This window comes from Pezoporus occidentalis, unplaced genomic scaffold, assembly GCF_034315485.1.
Source record: "Pezoporus occidentalis ecotype Australia unplaced genomic scaffold, CSIRO_AGI_Poc_V1 ctg49, whole genome shotgun sequence".
NCBI classification, from domain to species: domain Eukaryota; kingdom Metazoa; phylum Chordata; class Aves; order Psittaciformes; family Psittacidae; genus Pezoporus; species Pezoporus occidentalis.
This window is the reverse complement of record NW_026915824.1, coordinates 2,585,505-2,604,323: the sequence shown is the minus strand read 5'-3', so window position 1 is coordinate 2,604,323 and position 18,819 is coordinate 2,585,505. Positions and strand designations below refer to the sequence as shown.

Sequence of the window (18,819 nt, the reverse complement as noted above, 5' to 3'; positions counted from 1 at the left end):
TTTCTGAGGTTAACAGTACTTTTATTAGTAACATTTAAGAATGACAGTTTCAGTAAGTTCAATTTAGTAAGAGTCCACAGAGATCTTTCTTTCTTTTACACTCCAAAATACCCAACTTTTTCAATTTCGCGTTTCAGTGCTTTGGGCTAAAAAGCCAGGAGTGAATTCCTCCAATATATTCAATTCACAGATTTGCAAAGTCAGAAGGAATACTAGGATTATCAAAGTTTGACCTCCTGTATAACACAGATTTCGGGTTTCCCTGATTTGACTACCATTTCAGTCCAGTAACCAGGGGATTTTCTTTAAGAAAAACACCAATGATGCTGTTTCACAGAGCACAACCAACAAAATTAGCAAGCAGCCATACTACTTCTTCAGCTTCTTTTGAGCAGCCTTCTTCTTGACCATTTGTAACCTTTTCATAGCATTGAGTTGAGATTCCTGAGAAGTTGGGCCTTTTAAGGAGGTTGACTGATTACCAGTGTCTGCTGAGGTTTTACTTGCGCTGCCCCCACTGCTACCTGCAGTCCCACTGTTGCCATTCCCACTGCTCAGTTGGCTGCTGGAGCTCGGCACAGTACTGCTGGGACTGGGAAGACCTGCTTTGCTGACATTGTCACTGCTTACTGAACGGCTGAGAGTGGTCTTCCCCAGTGTCAGAGGTGGAGGAGGTTTCAGCTGACCAGGGTTTGTGCTGTTGTTGGCAGAAGCTATTTTTGACCCTAGTCCAGTTTTGGAAGTTGCCAACCCTGATAAACCCACAGGTTTCTGGTTATTTGAAGAAGCTGCAGGTTTCCCACTGGTGCTCTGTGCTGTTGATCCTAGTTTCGCAGTTGATGGATTGGCAGAGGAGGTTTTGGCTGCAAAAGCAGCCCATCCTGTAAGGCCACTGGTTGCTGAAGAGGAAACACTTGTACTGGCTGAGTTCCCTGAAATTGCTGCTGAGGTCTAGAATAAATAAAGCATTCTTATTATAGTAGCATCTATTTGTGTAACACACCACAGCAGGAATAGATCAAGCCTCTGTCGCAGTTCTTTTCCAAGGATCACCCAGTGAATAATATTTCATCACTGATCATTACAGTTAAAAGTATTAACAAGAAAAGGAAGGGATGCCAGGCATGGCCAACTTTTAATTTCCCAGCCACATAAAGCCGGTATTACGTTTTCTTCCCTTCCTTGTATGGTTTGGAGGATACAATGTGGGTGATCCACCCATAAACTCTAAAAGATGGTTTAACTGAAGTAACTACAAAAAGCTCAAATTTGTAAAGTGTAAAAAATGGGAGGCAAGCCATCACCTTTGATTTTCTTTCTACTGTCATTACCTGCTGTCACTTTTTAATAAGATGGCAAATGCTCAGGCAAAATTCAGACACTGAGCAATTAAGAAGTGCATTTATTAGTCTTTTGGTCAAAGTAGCAGTGTTTAAATGTTTTAATTTCCTTCTGTCCCCTCCTCTTGGTTCTTAGCAGCCTGTACCACAGATAGAATTAAAAAGGCACTAGACTTTTTCATGTAGTCTATCCATTCAGATATTGCAGATGACAAACTTATTGCAAACAATTTTTTCCTTCTGTGCAAAGACCTATACACATGAACTGCAGTTTCCACACCTTAAACCCTATAATCCTCAGTTTTCAGGTGGGGATAATATACAGTTGAAATACTACACCAGAGTTACACCAAACAACAGAGTCAAAGTGGAAATTAAATTCCTCTATTCAAGTAATACCCCTTCCATAATACATCCAGACAGCTTCTAAACAGTAAAGATGACAAATGAAACCAAGCCTCTTACAACCCATTTAGGCACAGAAATAACTATGGAAGTGAAAAAAGTTATTCATTAAGTGTAACTGCTTAAGCAACAGCCATCATACTATTCATGATGGTTTGCATCCAGGCAGAACAATGGCAAACATAACATTGAGCACATGAATAACTTTAATTCTGAGTTAAAGATGCGTTTTCCTAGGTAAGAGTCATGCTTTGGTAGACTACTGTGTTATTTATTACACTGCTTCTGCTTTACCAGCTTTGGCCAATTTGTGACTGTTTAATATTTGTGACTATTAAATAACTTGGAGAAACAGAAACATGAGGCAACATATGTAAGAAGCAGACACCTCTTAAATTAAATCTTGCAGAGTCAGCTGTTTCGCTATTACAGAATCATCCATCTAGGCCGGAAAAGACCTTAAAGATCATTAAGTCCAACCACTAACGAGGCACTGCCAAGTTCACTATTATCATGATGAGAAACCTTCAAACTATCAAAATATGAATATGTTATTTGCCCACACAGAAAAATTCATAGAATCATGGAATTGCTTGGGTTGAAATGGACCTTAATGATCATCTAGTTCTGACCTCCCTGCCACTCCTAAGAAACTAGACCTGGTTGCTCAAAGCGCTGTCCAGCCTGGCCTTCCAGTATCCACAGGGGCATCAACAACTTCTCTGGGCAACCTGTTCCAGTGCCTCACCACCCTCACAGTAAAAAATTTCCTCCTAATATCTAATTTGAATCTACCCTCTTTCAGTTTAAAACCTCCTCCTATCTCTAGACTCCCTGATAAAGAGCCCCTCCCCATCTTTCCAGCAGGCTCCCTTTAGGTACTGGAAGGCTGCCACAAGGTGTCTGTGAAGCCTTCTCTTCTCCAGGCTCAACAAGCCCAACTCTCTTAGCCCGTCTTCACAGTGGAGGTGCTCCAGCCCCCTGATCATCTTTGCGGCCCTCCTATGGACCTGCTTGAGCAGGTTCCTGTCTGTCATATGCTAGGGGCCCCAGAGCTGAATGCAGTACTGCATGTGGGGTCTTATGAGAACCAAGCACAGGGGGAAAAATCACCTCCCTTAACATTTTGATGCAGTCCAAGACTGCATCCAAGACTGGCTTTCTGGGCTATAAATAACATAATTGAAAAAATTATAATATATGCAGTAAAATGTAAACTCTTCCTCTGGAAAATTTAAATTACATTACCTTGACTTCTGTTCTCTTAAATGCTAGAAAAGTTGTTGGGGTCTCAGGTTTTAACTTGATTTCTGGCTTCTTGACCAGTGGATCCTTCACAGCTGGTGCAACTGAAACCACTGCAGGAGCTGGTTTTTGAGGTGGCTTTTGTGTCTTCTGAGCCTGTATAAGTGGTAGGAAAAAAACAAAACAAACCCAAACCAAATTAGTTACAGGCCCAATAACACTGACTTTTTGGTCAATGGTTAACATTGACAGAAAAAGTGGTTTGACTTAGCAAAAAGCATGAACATTATCAAATTGTAATCTAGCCTGTAAAATTTCAAGCTGAATGGTGCTTGAAAAATAATGAAATAGGGTATGTGGAGGTAGTCCTGATTATGGCACTGAGGATGGGGTCCATCCAAAAAAGGATATTGAATAGGACTTGCTATTTCAGCATGGAACGAGAGGCAGTGTTGGCACTTAGGGAACAGGAAAGCACTGGGCTTTCACAGAAATACGGTAAAGACAAGTGATCTTGAAGAGGACAGGCATAATCCAGCAGTACTGAGCCACAGGCTGCAAGAGTGCTAAGAAGTAGCAGGTAAAATGGTGGAATTTATGCTGAAAGAAAAAACAGTAAAAGGCATATTGAAGGCAAATGCTGAATAGCTGTAATGGCTATCCTGTGCAGTAACTGACCTCAGGCAAACACTCCTCTGAGTTCAAAGGCCTGACAATCATCAGAATAATCATGTATTTCAGTCACTGACGGTAACTCCCAGGCTAGGATCTTACATGGATGCCTTCTCTTGTTTCTTAGTAGAGCCATTTCAACAGGTTACAATTTGCTAAGTTGTCACAGAACAGCTCCAAAATAGAACACACTTTCTGCTGTATAGAGGGCTTGATTTTCAAGTGTCAAAACTAAAGTCATGCGAACTAATAGTTAATGTTTCCTGCAGCCAAAGAAGCTTTCTTACTCTGATGTTTTTTTCTTTTAATGAGATGAGTGGGATTCCTGTGGGATCAGGAATAATTAGTCTGTTTAGTCAAGAAATTAACACACAGATCAATCAAAATAAAGAAATTTATTTCCTGGAATATGCTACCCTCGGCTTGTTGTTGAGCCTGACAACACGTGTTAGTAGTTGGACTGAAATTTGCAGTCTTGCCTTACAGGAAAACAACCATTCCTGTCCAAAGCTGAGAAGAAAACTAAACCTGTAGGGCTATCTGGTAGACATGTACTAAAACCTGACATTAAAAAAAAGTTTTAAACTGTTGCGTAGCACGTAGGAAATAATCCTACTTCACTCTTCTTAAGTTCTGCTTTTTAAAAAGCTTTGTTTAAGAAGCACATTACAGAATACTCTTTGAGATGCTACATTAAATACCACAGCTGCAGCAAGGGAAGCACTGCTGAGAAAAACTCCTCTCCAACATGCCTCCAAAGATTTCTGCAACCCATAGAATACTGTCATGGATCAGAAATAGCCTGCTGTATTCAAATAGAGTCATGCAAGACAAAAAAACTGACTCTTACCATTCTTTTCATCTGCCTGGTACAGCGGGCACAATACCATACAAGTCGAGGATCATTCGCTTCCTTGTCTGTCACCTGAGGTTTATGGCAATCCTGGTGGTAGAGATTATGGCACTCCTGACACTCCACTAGCTGATTCCCAGAAATAACTGTCATTTGCCTGCAGAGCAAATAGTTGAGAACAGATTATAGAAGAAAGTACTTAAAGGATTATCCAATTGTTGCAAATTTTGCAAGGCTTAAGACAAAAACTAAAAAATACTTGCTTTCACTTATATTTTCTACCTGTGAAAAATGAAACACCGTGCGAGTTCTTCCCAACAAATATTTTAGAAATTTTGTATTTTTTTAAGGTAATTTCTTTCAAGAAAATTTAAAACTTCTATACTATTAAACATGTGTAGATGACACTTTTGATTTCCCTGCTTGACTTTTGTATTAGAAATGTCTCACATGCTTTACTTCACCTGGGCATTTTATGGGTACCTCACTGTATACCAATTCTGACTTCCTCATTATGTTAGCATATGAAGGCCTAGTCTACATTTGGATAATTTTGCTATAGGCTGTACAGAAGTACAGTTCGAGAACAAATAATTTCTCAATTACAAACCTTTAAGAGTGCTTTCTGCTACAGGATTTAAAACCATCATCATCCGAGCTGTATAGTACTTTAAAGATATTTTAGTAGCTATCCTTGTGGTCCCTACTACGTAGAGAGATACTTGGAATTTGAGATAATACCAGCATCATGGAAAGATGGAATAGAAAGGATTAACTGTGCAGTCCTGCCTTGAAGCAAACATATAAGCTGCTGCTGAGGACTTCATTTTGCGTGGGCTTCTAGTGAAAGTAATCATGCTGTATGAATGACAAATTAGTGATACACACGTGACTGTGAATATGTCTGTGAATTAGCCAAATACCATTTTCCTTATGATTTCTTCTTTCAGATGACAAATCAAGCTATTTAATTGCTAAGCTGCTTTTGCTCATATCCCCGAGGAGCAGGTATCCAGGTAACCATGGAAACTCTATTTGTACATGGGTGGGGAAAGGTAATCCCTTATTTCTTTATATAACAGGAAAAAGAAGTCTGAAGGCATTGTCCATATGGATACTAGAGCATTTTCTAAGAAATATTTCTCTTTTAAATGGGTTATATAGAAAGAGAGGGAGAAACCTTTCTGAAATTCCAGGACCCATTATTTTAGACACAGGATATTTCAAAAAGCCATGTTTGTTTCTTATTCCTAAGTAAACTGGGTCAGAACAAAGCAATGATGTTTCAACCCCAAGTCTCAAGGGGAGATACCCATCCTATTTTAAAATTACAAAGAACAATCCCAGACTGATTAAAAAAACATGAACTCGTCATTCCCAGAAACAAGTTAAACTGGAGATATTTTAAAATTATATGATAACAGAGAAACAAACCTGATGATTTTTTACCTTCAGAAAACAAACAGACAAAACAGTACTAATAAAAAATAAGGTTGTCCTTTCAAAACCAGGCTTTCTAAAAGACATTTTTGTGTTTTTTTTTGGTGAGAGACAGAGTTCACTATCACCAGCAAATTGCATGTAGTATTTATAACTGAGCAGACATGTAACTGGCGAGTCTTGTTTTTCTAAGATCTGCAGGTATTAGAGTTACTCACTCTCTCCTTATTTCTAACTTGGTATAAATGAAGAAGAAAAACACCACAGGCATCAACATTTGATACTCCTAATCACTATGAAAATACATTTCACACTTGGCAAATCTTGAAGAAACATCTGATTTCTCTAGTTTTTACATCTATAAAAAAGGAATAGCTAATATCCAGATGCACTCTTTTTGCATTTGTGAACCCAGAGCTGGATTCCTGTTAATTTGTCATCTTAAGCAACTTAAAATATAAACTCTTTGGCTGTGAACCTCACCTACTCTGCAATCAGACACAATGTTTTTATTCACAATTGAATAATGTATTGAGTTATTAAAACATGCCATTTTCTAAATACTACTCATACTTGAGTTATTTTACAAAGTGCTTTTGTATTTCCTATTTACTGGGATGTTATAATTTCGGCTTAAGACTGCCAACCCCAAAGACAGCCCACATGTTGACTGCCGAGCAGTAAATAGTGGAGTACTGTCTAACTAGTGTGCTGGATTTGGAAAGTCTGAAGTGTAAGTACTTCAAAAACATCCTGTCCAGCATGAGCTGGAGACTGAAAACCACATGACATCAGTTCCAGCAGGTTTCATGTAAAATGAAAACAAATACTGAGTGGTGGGTAGCTATTGCCAGCCCTCCATAATGGGTTGTTTCTTTCCCTGCTGTGCTTCTCCCTTTTGCACCAGCTTAATGAGAGATATTTTAGTTAGGCAGGATAAATGTATCTTTTGCAAGAGCACTATGAATTTGTGACCACGACTAGCCAGAAGCAACACCTCTGGCTGCCTGGTTAAATGCTGAGTAAGTAACAGCTAATGGAACCATACACCACGCTGGTGCTTTTTAAAGCAGTCTTGGCTATGCTAGGCACAGTAATTGCATTTTCTTTTTGTACTTCACAGGCATTTGTCCTTATGCCTGTATGTTTCCCTTTGACAGGGAAGATGCAGAATTAATAATCCACAGCAGCTCAAGACTATCTAAACAAAACTTTTCTTTGTCCCCTCCTGCCAAATAAGTTAATAGCATGCTGTTTTAGTAGCATTTTAACGTACTGCTGAACATGGTTTTGCCCCTTTATGAGACAGCAAAAATGGAATTTGCAAGAATATTTAATACTTCAAATGTTGTAATTGTTCTTCCTTTTTCAATGTCTATAATAAGAAATTAAACATTTGTGCTAACACAAGGGAATAATGGGACATGAAATATCATCAGTCCACGACTGGTTAACAGTATAACTAGCTGTAATAATTCTTCTCCAAGCATTGGAGACACCTCCTTATCTGTAGAACAGGAATGACCATAGAAATGAGTGAAGAACAAAGTTATGAAGTACAGTTTCCTAACTGACTTAAGCTGAACTAAAATACATACTGCTACCAGAAGCTCAGTCCAATGCTCATCTCTGTCCTGGCTCTCCATTGCTGCATCCACACATGTGCCAGCATAAGCATTTATACACACTAAACTGACTGAAAACTAAACCAACTGAAAAACCCAAGTGGAGAGATGATCCAGAAGCTGATTCAGCTGATCACAAACCTAAGTGGGTAATACATCCCCTAAACAGGACAGAGAAGGAGGTACAACTGGGATAGCCAAACTGTTCCTTTTGCCAGCAGTGAGGACATACAAGGATATAAACAATCTGTGAAACCAAAGCCTAATGTGATTTGATCCCAGGGTGGATATTCAAAAGCGTATTTTATACTTCTCTTAACCCTAAATATATTGTTAGTGGAATGCTACTAAGATCCAATTTTAGAGCCCTTAATGAAAAGTAAAAAGAACCTGTGTTGACTGCAAGACGTATTTACACTATTAACTGAAAAAAACATTGCTACGTGTAAACTACTGTCAAACGATTACGAAGAGGACCAACACATACCGATCTTGTAATAACGCCTCTTAGAAGGTTTTAATTTCAGCTGATTTGTTTAAAAATGCTTATCATTGCCATTAATATTTTAACTTGTTTTCCAATAATTAAAAATTAGTGTTTGTCATGATAGGTTTGCACCATGTCTAGTTATTTTATTTGTCACTTACCTTTTCCTGAAGGAGAAAAGCTGGTTTTCTCATTAAGGGTTCTATTTTCAAAAAAACATTCTTATTCATGAAGGCTGCTTAAATGTATTATCAATTTTGGATATGTGCTTAAGTGATTTTCAGAATAAAAACTACAGAAAGTATTAATACACAACATGAACAAAAAAGTGACAATTTCAATGAAGCAATGTTGACTGACCTGCAAACAACACAGGCTAATCCCATTTCCATAGCAAAGTCATCAGCACTGGTTTCCTCAAAGCTAGACAAATCAGGCATGGACAAATCCTTGCTTGTCTGAACCGTAATAGGAGAGGAACGAGCCTCTGGCTTCTCTACTCTGGGCTTCTTTGGTGTATCAGCTCCTTCAGTGGAATCCCCTTTTATCTATAACACACACACACAGAATGTGAAAATGCAACAAGCTAATGGATATTATCAAAATGAAAAAACTACTGGAAAAATTAGGCTAGCAGTATAAGAAGATGTACTTTACACAGCATACACAAAACATTTTCCTCAGATATGTATTTTCCTCAAAATATTTATGAGCTAGAAGCTCAAGTCCACTTTTTGTACTTCACCTCAACATCTCTAAAAAAGTTTTGGGAATCCCACATTTCATCTTGCTACATACCAGTAACCTCTTATTACCAGGACATTTAAAACATAGGATCTCAGATTGGAAGGGACATTTTAAAGCTCATCTAGTCCAAACCACCTGCAATGATCAGGGAAAACATTCACAGAATAATTATGACAAGACTTCTGCTGGATTGCCTAAATGGCAATGTGACTGGATAACACAGCTCCCAGACTATGCACCATTAGATAAGTCAATTTACACAGGTTAAAAAGGAGAGCTTTTGCCTAAAACGCCTTCAAGTTTATTAACGAAGTTATTTTGAACAAAAATTACTTACTTTATCAGCAGACCTTTTTTCTGCTTCTTTTTTCACCTTTTCTGATGCAGTGGGCTTGCCATTGTTGTTGCCAGAAGGCAAACTAGAAGCTTTAGGCTCCTGCTTACTGGAAATAGGTTTGGTAACAGATACTTTCGGTTGCTCTACTTCCTAAAAACAGAAACAAAAATTGAAGGTAAATCCTACATTTCAATTAATTCCTAGTTTGCAATTACTTAGAAAACAGGATATACAAATAACATGTCATACAACATTGATCATCGATTTAACATTTCTTAAATGTCTTCATATCACACTGACAATTTAGTGTGTTCAAGCTGCAGCCAATTATTAAAACCTCCCCTTATCAGTCACCTTCCAAGGGAAAAGGACTCTTTTTCCAAAACAGATGCTCTTTGGAACACTATTAAAAAGGAAAACTTTTCTGCTTTGAAAATTCAAAGAAATAATGAACACAAATTTTCAAATTAATTCTCAGGTCAAAATTCCATATAAGCTGAAAACTTAAGTTGACATCTGATGTCACTAGACAGCAATACTGCATTCCCTCATGGCAAAAAACATTGACTTCTGCTTAATCTCAGTCCACATTCACCTATCAGATTAATAAATTTAGCTCTCAACAGAAACCAATAGTTATTCATGATGCATTAGTGGCAGCAGCGGATAAGCACCAAGCGAGTCTGTAAATGAGTGATTAATCACACCGATATACATAGCCCCCCCAGCTTGGTAAGAAGGGAGTAATTGCCTGCTGTTTACTGGGACAAGTCCTGAGCCCTGAGCTTCAGCCGCATCGCCACCAAGTTTGCTGACTTCCTGTTGCATCCAGAATCAGAAATGGATTTCCTCATCTACTCGACAGTGGTTATCCTGTGCTCCTTACTCTGTTCTTGGATTTCACGGTCAACCATAAATTAACCCTACAACCTGAGAATGCAAGGAAAGGAATTCTTGTACTTTTTTTCCATTTCTGAGCTTTGCAGCCCAGCTGATACTGAAGACACACTGAAAAGAGGAGAACAAAAGATTTCTTCCTCTGGCATGAGCTTCAGTCTCACCTAAGGACAGGCAATTACCAGCCAAGCTATTATCAGAATTGGCTTCCAAGCCTCTCTGCACTATGATTTGGCTCCCTGCTTCCTCTTTGAACCACAAACTAATGCTTCTTTGAGTTCTGACACAGAGGGCACCTCAGAGTTTTGAGACCTGTGTTAGAAGGAACTGCAGTTTAGGTTTCAGGGAGTTAACAATTTGAATAGAAAGGAGTTAGACCAAACAGTACAAGCATGATGTATGCTGTAACAGTAATAATGCCTTTTAGTTATTTGGAACCATGTACATGTAGAAATGAAATATTACTAATATATCAGCATATAGACCATCATTTGCACATACCCGTCTGACTTCCAGGCATCCTAAGGGAGAACACTACCTCATTATCCATATGGCAATATGTAGCAATATGAGGATGTCCCTGCTTGGTTATTTCCATACACTAATCTCAGATTCAAATATTCTCTCTAGCAGGTGTTTAGTGATTTCCAGGAGATGAAAAATGTTTACCCATTGGATGGCAATGGTTTCAGCTTGCAAATCATTTTTGCTTTGAACCATTTGGTGTTCTTCATTCTCATATGACTTCATCAGCAGAATTTCAAGAAAACAGAGCCAGCTTTATCAATAAATAGCTTGTTTTGTTGCATATTTATCTGTGGCATAAATAATCTGAATTTTAAAGACCTTTTAGCTCTGACTGTAACTGGAGAAATACATATTTCTGGGTTCACCTTAGTGTGTATGATGGCTTACATACAAAAATGACAAAACTGATATAAAAGTGAACACAAAAAATACTATTACAAAATCATGACAACCACAATATAGTACAGATCTTGGTACACTAAAAAGGTAAAGAGGGGTTGTTTTTTTTTTATATTAACTTTAATTTAATGGATTATGTTGCATAAAAGGGGAATGATGAATATGAACATTCCATAATTATATTTTCCTTCATTTCTGATTCTCTTTCAAGTTTTCAGCTATAGAAGACAGACGAGGAATAGCAAGAGCTTTAAAAAAGGCATACAAAAAAATACATGCTCTCTTATACCAATACCTTCTGAGGTGGACGATAGCTTGAGTCAGTTCCTCTGGCCAAAGACTCATCAAGAAGTGCCTTCAGCTTTTCAGCAGAGTCCTTACTCTTCGAATGCAAGAAGCCCAGGGCTTTCAGAAAAATGGGATCAAGCTCCAAATTCACTGTAGCAGCCATAGTGTTATCTTTGGAAAGGAAAAATAATGACAAGTTATATGGAGCATAACTCAAACAGCATGTGGCTAACTATCTCACAGATTTTTGTTTTAATTGAAATTATATTAAATCACAGCAAGGATGATAGGTGAATTAATTATCATCATTAGAAAATAACCGACTGTGAACCTCAGAGATGCAGAACTTGAATTTGGCTTTATATCCAAAATGATGTCAAACTCATTCTTTTGCGTATCTGATGCTCAGAAACTAAACTCATCATACTTTCATAAATGGTACAAATATTCCATATTCTTAATATTCTGTAAGTACAGAATATTGAAAAGTATGTAAAGTAAGTGCAAACTTCAAAAAAAAAGCAGTTACTACCCTTCTCCTTCACATTATTTGCATATACAGTGATTTTTAGCTTGTTGCTCATTTAAGAATTACAAAGGAAAATCTTACTTGAAGAAAAAATAACTTTTGATACTTCTGAAAAGAACAGCTCATTGTAACATTGTCGTGGTTTAAACCCAGTCAGGTAATTCGTTCGCTCACTTCCCCCCCTTTTCTTGCCCTCAGGGACGGAGAGGAGAATCGAAAAGAATGCAACTTGTAACATATAATTTAAAATATATAAACCAGCTAGTGTATGATTTTTACATTACAATTAAAAATCTGGGAAAAAAAAAAAAACGTTGTCCATTTTTAAATTCAGCTGAAACAGTGAGAAAGTTGGTAAGTCAGACTGTGATTTACCCAAGTCCCCTTGTAACAGCCCAGGTTTTCATATCAAGTAATGATTATCCAGAGCTCTAAGATGCCTGCACTGCAGAGTCTTCTCTGTGGAAGCTCTAAGTAGTCCATTTACATCAGAAATTGACCCTACAAAGATAGATAGCTCTCTAACTCAATCAGGAATTAACAATAATTTAAGAAATAACCAGGGAAGAAAAGTTTCCTGCCCTCTTCCAAAATGGTTGATAAATGGTATTAATAATCCCTTCAAATCCCATGTGAAACACATCAGGACATTTCAGTGGTTTGCTGTTGGTGTTTTTTTGTTTGTTTTTGTTTGTTTGTTTTTATACAGTAATCTAGAAGACATTCTTGAAAAGGTTTTTATTAGTTCTGCTCAAAAGCAGTTCTGCTCAAACTGCCAGGACAGCTTGTTCAGCTGGAGCTTCCAAGGTTTTGTCTGATGAATTCCTTTTCACATTCAAGGCAGTGAACTTTTACCTCTCTGGCCAAAACACCAGCAGTGGCAGCCTGCTCCCTCAGCACTTGCCTAGAAGTCTCCAGGAGCCTTTATCTCACGCTGAGCTTTTACAAGACACCAGAGAACTGCTTGACTGAAAACATCAAGGAGTTTGAGATACAGCAGATTTCATAGGGATTTTATCAATGGACCCAGCAGAGAGCTACGAATCTTCTTCAAGAGTCTCTTCTCTCTTCCTTCATCTTTGCTACTTGTCAAATCGCATTTTGATGGCCACAGAACTTCCAGTAAGTACCACACACCAGCTACCCTGCTTTTTCAATGACCAAGCAGAGACTGTGGTGTGAGCCCCATGCAGACAATACAGTCTCTTTCTGATGTTTATAAGAAGTGAATTCAATGCGCATGGAAAGCACATACCCTCTTTTTTAATGCATCTACCTCTGATAAATTTTCAGGCTGCTGCTCCTGAGTTCTGTGGGTAGGTTCTCTCTTCCATTTCTTAAATTAGGACTCTGCTAAACCCTCTGCTGAATGAAAACAGTAGAATTAAAAAAACCTTCAGAAATGTGGAATAATTCCCTGTTAAAAAACAAAAACCAAACAACCTTTCAGGTTCCTTTCTGAGCCTTCTTCTAGGAATATATATTTGTGTATGCAAGGAAGAGGTAACCTCAACAGTCATTAGCAGCCAATTCAGGATGCCTGTAGTATTTAGACAGCAAGTGTAAGCAAATTAATTCCATTTTCATCTTTCTGTCGGTAGCACTTCCCAGATTTATTTCTAGCTCTATCCTTTTAAAGACATATATTGTAAAGAAACTGTTAAAGCCCAAATTTCAAAAAGGTTCTCAGTATATGTGTGGCATATCACAAGAAATTTATCATGAGAAGGGAAGGAACTGGGCTTATTAAACAGCTGCTATTAAACAGCTCAAGTATGCTCAGTTTAGGCATATATTTTAAAATTAAAATCTACTGTAAGTTAAAGAAGGTAAGTATATTTAATGGAAAGATGAACACATCTTAAAAACACAAATTAAAATTGATGTGTTTTAAAATTGCCATAATCTGAAAAAAAAGTAAATTGACACAAGGCTAATACCAATACCTGGCTGGCTACAAAAGTCATCTTATTGCTTTTGCTAGTGGAATTTTCCAGGTTTACAGATCAGAACACTGGTTTGACACTTATAAACCTAAGACCAAATTGTATTCATTCATCTTTTCATTCAAAAACTGCTCTTCTGGTACTGAAGTCAGTATATAGCAACTTGATAGCCTTGGAGCTGTAGTACAGTGTTTTAACAATGCTGCCATATGTTATTCTGTGCAAGAGGACTCCTTGACTTTCCTGTTGAAGTGGTATCTTTATACAGAAGGTAATTTAAATGTTGCCTAGGAAAAAAAGTGAGTAGGATGATGTTTTTTGTGTATCAGTTAGATAATGCAGCTCTAAGATCAGAGAGCTGTGTTATAATCCTTCAACCCAGAGGAGAACTGTTTTGCACAAAGCAGTAACTGAAGTGAACATGAAGGCAACTCATGGAGCAGGGACAGGAACTCAATCACACACTCTTGCAACTAAGCATTAACCCATTAAGAGAAGGCTGCATGGAGATCTCATAGCAGCCTTCCAATATGTGAAGGGGGCCTACAAGGATGCTGAAGAAGGACTCTTCCTCAAGGGCTGTAGTGATAGGACAAGGTGTAACAGGTTTAAACTTCAACAGAAGTTCAGGTTAGATATAAGGAAGAAGTTCTTTACTGTGGGGGTGGTGAGGCACTGGAACGGGTTGCCCAAAGAAGTTGTAAATGCTCCATCCCTGGCAACGTTCAGGGCCAGCTTGGACAGCCTTGAGCAACATGGTCTGAGGCATCCCTGCCCATGGCAAGGGGGTTGGAACTAGATGATCTTAAGATCCTTTCCAACCCTAACTATTCTATGATTCTATGATCTTTCTTAACTTAGGTGTCTGTCTGACACTTCTTCACTATTATATGAGAACTCTTAATGATGGATAGACAACACCAAATACCAAAGTATCTGTGATAACATGAAAAATCCTACAATAGACGATCATGGAGCAACCTCCCAGTGAGCAAACTAAGTGGTTTAAATCACTGTGAGTGAAAAATGTTAGTTAGTGGGTTGTTATTCTTAAAACATCTATGAACTTTTTTTGAGTCTCTCATTTCTTGAACATATTATTGTCTTCTGCCAAATACACATAAGCTTAATTGAGCACTATGCAGAATATGTGGCCTTCCAATTTAATAGACTTCTTAGATTTCCAGGGTGTGAGAGTCCCTTTTTAAAAAAAATTTATTTGACAGCTATTATTTTGCATGCCTACACATGTATTATCTTATTTATCATAACTTTCAGTTAAATGGATCTACTCACATTACATTTTCAGACATGACCGTATTTTCATCTATTTCTGAGCTCCTATTCCTGAGCCAGGTATACAGTTTAAGATATTTTCCAAGGAAGTATGCACCTTAAATTTATTGCTATGCTATTATCAAACTACACTGCAATGCTATTATCACACCTATTCTTTATAAACTCAGCAATACTTTTTCTCTGACACTGAAGATTAAAAGGACTTTCACATATCCTCTTTAGCGGCCTTCAACATCTGTAGCAGTTAACTTAAAACATGAATCAGTAGCACAAAATTTCTTCCAGTGCACTGAAGAGTGTTCATCAATAATTTAACTTATCACCATAATATCAACTAATCTTTCCTTTTTCTTTCTCCTTTGGATTCTTCTATTCCTCAGGATTTTCTGTCTTCCTCACCAACCTAATGTCTGTGACAGTTGCAGATTTTGCTTATTTACCAATAATGCCTTTTCCAGATCACTCTCAGAGTTAAGTCTTAATAAAGCAGATCAAGAAAAATCTTAAAAGAAGGAAAAAAACAACTTCTACTTTCAGTTTTTGTTTTAGTACCTTTATCATGACAACATAACTAATGATAACGTAATTTCTCAGTTACCTCCCATGAGGGATATTTCAAAACCCACACACTTAAGTAGTATGGACAATTGTATTAATCAGAACAATTGTATTAAGCAGCTCTTATTTATTTGACATCTTCTGAAAGACTTTTAGAAGACTGGATTAAATCTTCTGCTATAGAGTTACTAGTACTGCTGTCCTTCATTTTACATTCTAATTTACTATATATTTTATACTGTACTTTTTAATAGTTCAATCTATCAGAGTAACTTTGTAAGACTGCACTAGTGCCCTCTATTTGCTATTTTCAACTCATCACAAACAGCACATTATTTAAGAATCACAGAATCATTAAAATTGGAAGGAAGCCCAAGTGGTCACCCTGTGCTCAAAGCAAAGTCAACACTGCATTCAGATCAGCTTGCCCAGGACTTTGTCCAGCTGGATCTTAAAAATCTCTAAAGGCAGGAACGTGACAAACCTTCTGGGACACCTGTCTCAGTGCTTGACTGTCCTAATTTCCTTACTTTGAACTGGAAGCTGCAACTTCTGCTGTCTCTTGTTTTCCTGCAGTCCACATGAGTAGAAAGACTAGCTCTGGCTTCTCTTAGGTATATAAAGGATTCCATTAGGTCCCCCCAAGGCCATGGTAGATGACATCCAACACTCACCCTTCACCTTCAGATCTAGTTATTTTGTCACAGAGGACAAGCCAGTTAGTCTGGCATGATTTGTCCTTGGTAGATCCCAAGCTGTCTATTCCCAGTCACCACCTTCTTATGCCTATAAATGCTTTCCTCATGCAGGCGCAAGGAGTGAAGCTGACCAGCCTGTAATTCTCTGTATTGTCCTTCTTGCAGATGAACATAAGATTTGCCTTTCTGTAGTTTTGGGGTACCTCCCCCAATCTCATGGCCTCTCAAAGATGACAGTAGCTTTTGTTCCTATAGTTGTGTTGCCATAAATATCAGTTTTATAAAAAAAAGCCTTTATTCAATTAAATGAGATAATCATCCCAACTCAATTGAGATTTGCTAATTCCTGCTACCACCAAGCTTCATTATTCTGCAAAAAAAGGACTAGAAGATACTGTTCAAACAGATGTCACTGCCCACTGGTTTAAGTTACTGGTAAATTGATTACATCTCCACCCTTCCCTAATCCAACGCCTACCAAAATTTATCAGGCTTATACATTCCCTAGATACCATTCTCCTGGCGATTTCTCAGTGGAAAAAAACAAGCTTTCGTTAAAGCTGAACTGCCGAATCAGTGACACCAAAGCCAGCACCCGATCCTTTGCAACATTCCTGCTGCAAATTTCTCCCCGACTTTCCCCTTAAGAATGACAGAAAGTAACTCCTAGAAGACAAAACGCTTAGGAGAGCAAAACGCCACCACCTTTAATACCAAAATACCCGCACAGTGCCGGACACGCCGCCCCGAGACCCCGGCAGATCCCCGAGCGCGGCTCCGGGGACTCTCCCCCCGCTCCCGTTACTGCCCGGCCCGCTCTTCCTTCCAAGGGTCGCGGCACCGGGAGCGACCGTCCCTTCAGACACCAACAGGAGGAGCGGCAGCACCCGCTGAGAAGAACGGACTCCAAGTGTGGATATAAACCACGCTCATCCCAAACCCCTTCCTCCCGACCCCCTTCTTACCGAGCAGCAGGATAAGGACGCCCTCACGGACCTGGGTCCGACGCCTCACCACTCCTCGCCCACAACCAGAGCCCCAACACAGAGGTTCCGGCCGAGGCGGAGCACCGGCGAGGACCGCGCGCAGGAAGGGGCGGAGTCAGGGCGGAAGCGGCAGAGCCGGTGCGGTGTGTTGGTGGCCGTGTGCGGGGTCGCGAGCGCGCTGCGTGCGGGGCGGGGTAAGGCGGGAGTCGCGCCCGCCTCACGCGAGGTGGCTGTGGCGGGTCTTGTCTTGTCTTGTCTTGGTGCGGCGGGAAGAGGTCGGCGCTCCAGGGAGCTCCCTGAGAGGGAGCGGCTGGCGAGACTGCGGCGGCTCAGGGGGCAGCACCCCCGGGGGGAGCCTGGGCGCCCTCACACAGAACGGCCGCGGCTGCCCCGTTGGCTGCTGGGTCTCTCCTCAGTAAAGAAAGGTTGGCTGGAAACTCCCTGCTGAGGTGCTTATGGGGGAAGACCAGTAATAGTAGCTGAGGGAAAAGAGATTTGCTGTCGTTCAGTGTTCGCTACCAGGTCCGATTTTCCTGGACTGACAAACTGCTGAGAGAAGTTTGGAGTGGAGGTTTGATGGAGTAGGTCTGCAAAGGAATTTTACCTCAGTAGTATTCTGAGATAACTGTGATTTAGTGTGGTGTTATTCTGAAGTTTGGCTGCTTTTTTTTTTCATAGCCTGTATCTTACGCTCTTGAATCGTTAACAGCTCTTACCTTATTGATATACCTGTCTGAAATGCTGGTTTGAAGTGCCCCATGAAAGCTTCTATGCTTTTCTTAGGTTTCACTTGAGGACAGAGTTGTAGTATCAGAATCCCAGGTTGGAAGAGACCTCGAGGATCATCTCTCTATGGTGGTCCTAAACTCGTACAGCAAATTGTTGGTCTGGATAGAAATACAGCTCCAAAATCCAGGGGTTTGGCCTTAAACCACATTGCTTTGTGTTAAGTTAAATGCTTGCTGGAGGAAAACTACTTTTTCAACTTATTATGTTGAGGGTTTTTTAAATCTTCATTCAGCCGAAGTTCTGGTTTGCCATCTAGTAATCAACTTGTTGGTTACATGTAGTGATCAGTAAGTAAATGAAATCTTTTTCAACAACTAAAAGGAAGAAGATGTTTATGTATTTATTTACTTTTTTTAAGTTTAGTTTCCCTGGGAAACGTTTTTAAACCAATAATCTTCGATTACATTGATAACACAGCAGCTCAGTGAAATTCATTCAACTGTTGTACAGTGCATCTTGAAAAGGATAATGGTAGCAAGCAGTACAGTTAGTGAAAATTAAGTAACATTTATTAGTTTCAAATAGCCATAGTGATCTTTATACCAAAGGCAGACATCGTTATTTATCTTGTCTTTAAGTTACATTACAATCTTGTGATGTTTGTTACTTCTGCCTTTCCCTCTTCCAGCAGTGGCTACTGTAAATAAAGCCAGTATAGTATAAAGGGCATCTCTTCCCTCAGAATTTAGTCTAATTAGAAAAAAAAAAAAATCAGGAAAATTATTGTCAGTGAATAATGTAATAAGGTCTT

The 18,819-nt window shown here is 39.1% G+C and overlaps 2 protein-coding genes across 8 annotated transcripts in view; one reads left to right on the top strand and one right to left on the bottom strand.

The window, feature by feature from the left end:
• INTS12 (integrator complex subunit 12) lies at positions 1 to 17,282 on the bottom strand. 4 transcript variants are annotated; one of them, XM_062636699.1, is made up of 8 exons: positions 16,772 to 17,078; positions 13,069 to 13,154; positions 11,271 to 11,434; positions 9,152 to 9,301; positions 8,428 to 8,615; positions 4,513 to 4,672; positions 2,994 to 3,146; positions 1 to 951 (listed from the first exon to the last, which is right to left on the bottom strand). In XM_062636699.1, exons 3-8 carry the CDS (start codon positions 11,424 to 11,426, stop codon positions 370 to 372), a joined length of 1,389 nt encoding a protein of 462 aa, XP_062492683.1. In that variant the 5' UTR covers positions 11,427 to 11,434; positions 13,069 to 13,154; positions 16,772 to 17,078; the 3' UTR covers positions 1 to 369. The 4 variants fall into 4 exon arrangements, with proteins under 4 accessions (XP_062492683.1, XP_062492684.1, XP_062492681.1 ...); XM_062636700.1 differs by lacking the exons at positions 13,069 to 13,154; positions 16,772 to 17,078 and adding an exon at positions 17,259 to 17,282; XM_062636697.1 differs by lacking the exon at positions 16,772 to 17,078 and having other exon boundaries at positions 13,048 to 13,408.
• A 105-nt stretch (positions 17,283 to 17,387) lies between these two features.
• The window catches only part of GSTCD (glutathione S-transferase C-terminal domain containing), a 57,420-nt gene continuing 55,988 nt past the window's right edge, over positions 17,388 to 18,819 (top strand). For 2 of the 4 annotated variants that reach the window (XM_062636695.1, XM_062636693.1), the window contains exon 1: positions 17,535 to 17,683. The gene's annotated coding sequence lies outside the window, so the exon portion shown is untranslated. Of the gene's footprint in view, positions 17,474 to 17,534; positions 17,684 to 18,819 lie in introns of those variants that run through there. The other 2 variants (XM_062636696.1, XM_062636694.1) reach the window with 2 other exon arrangements.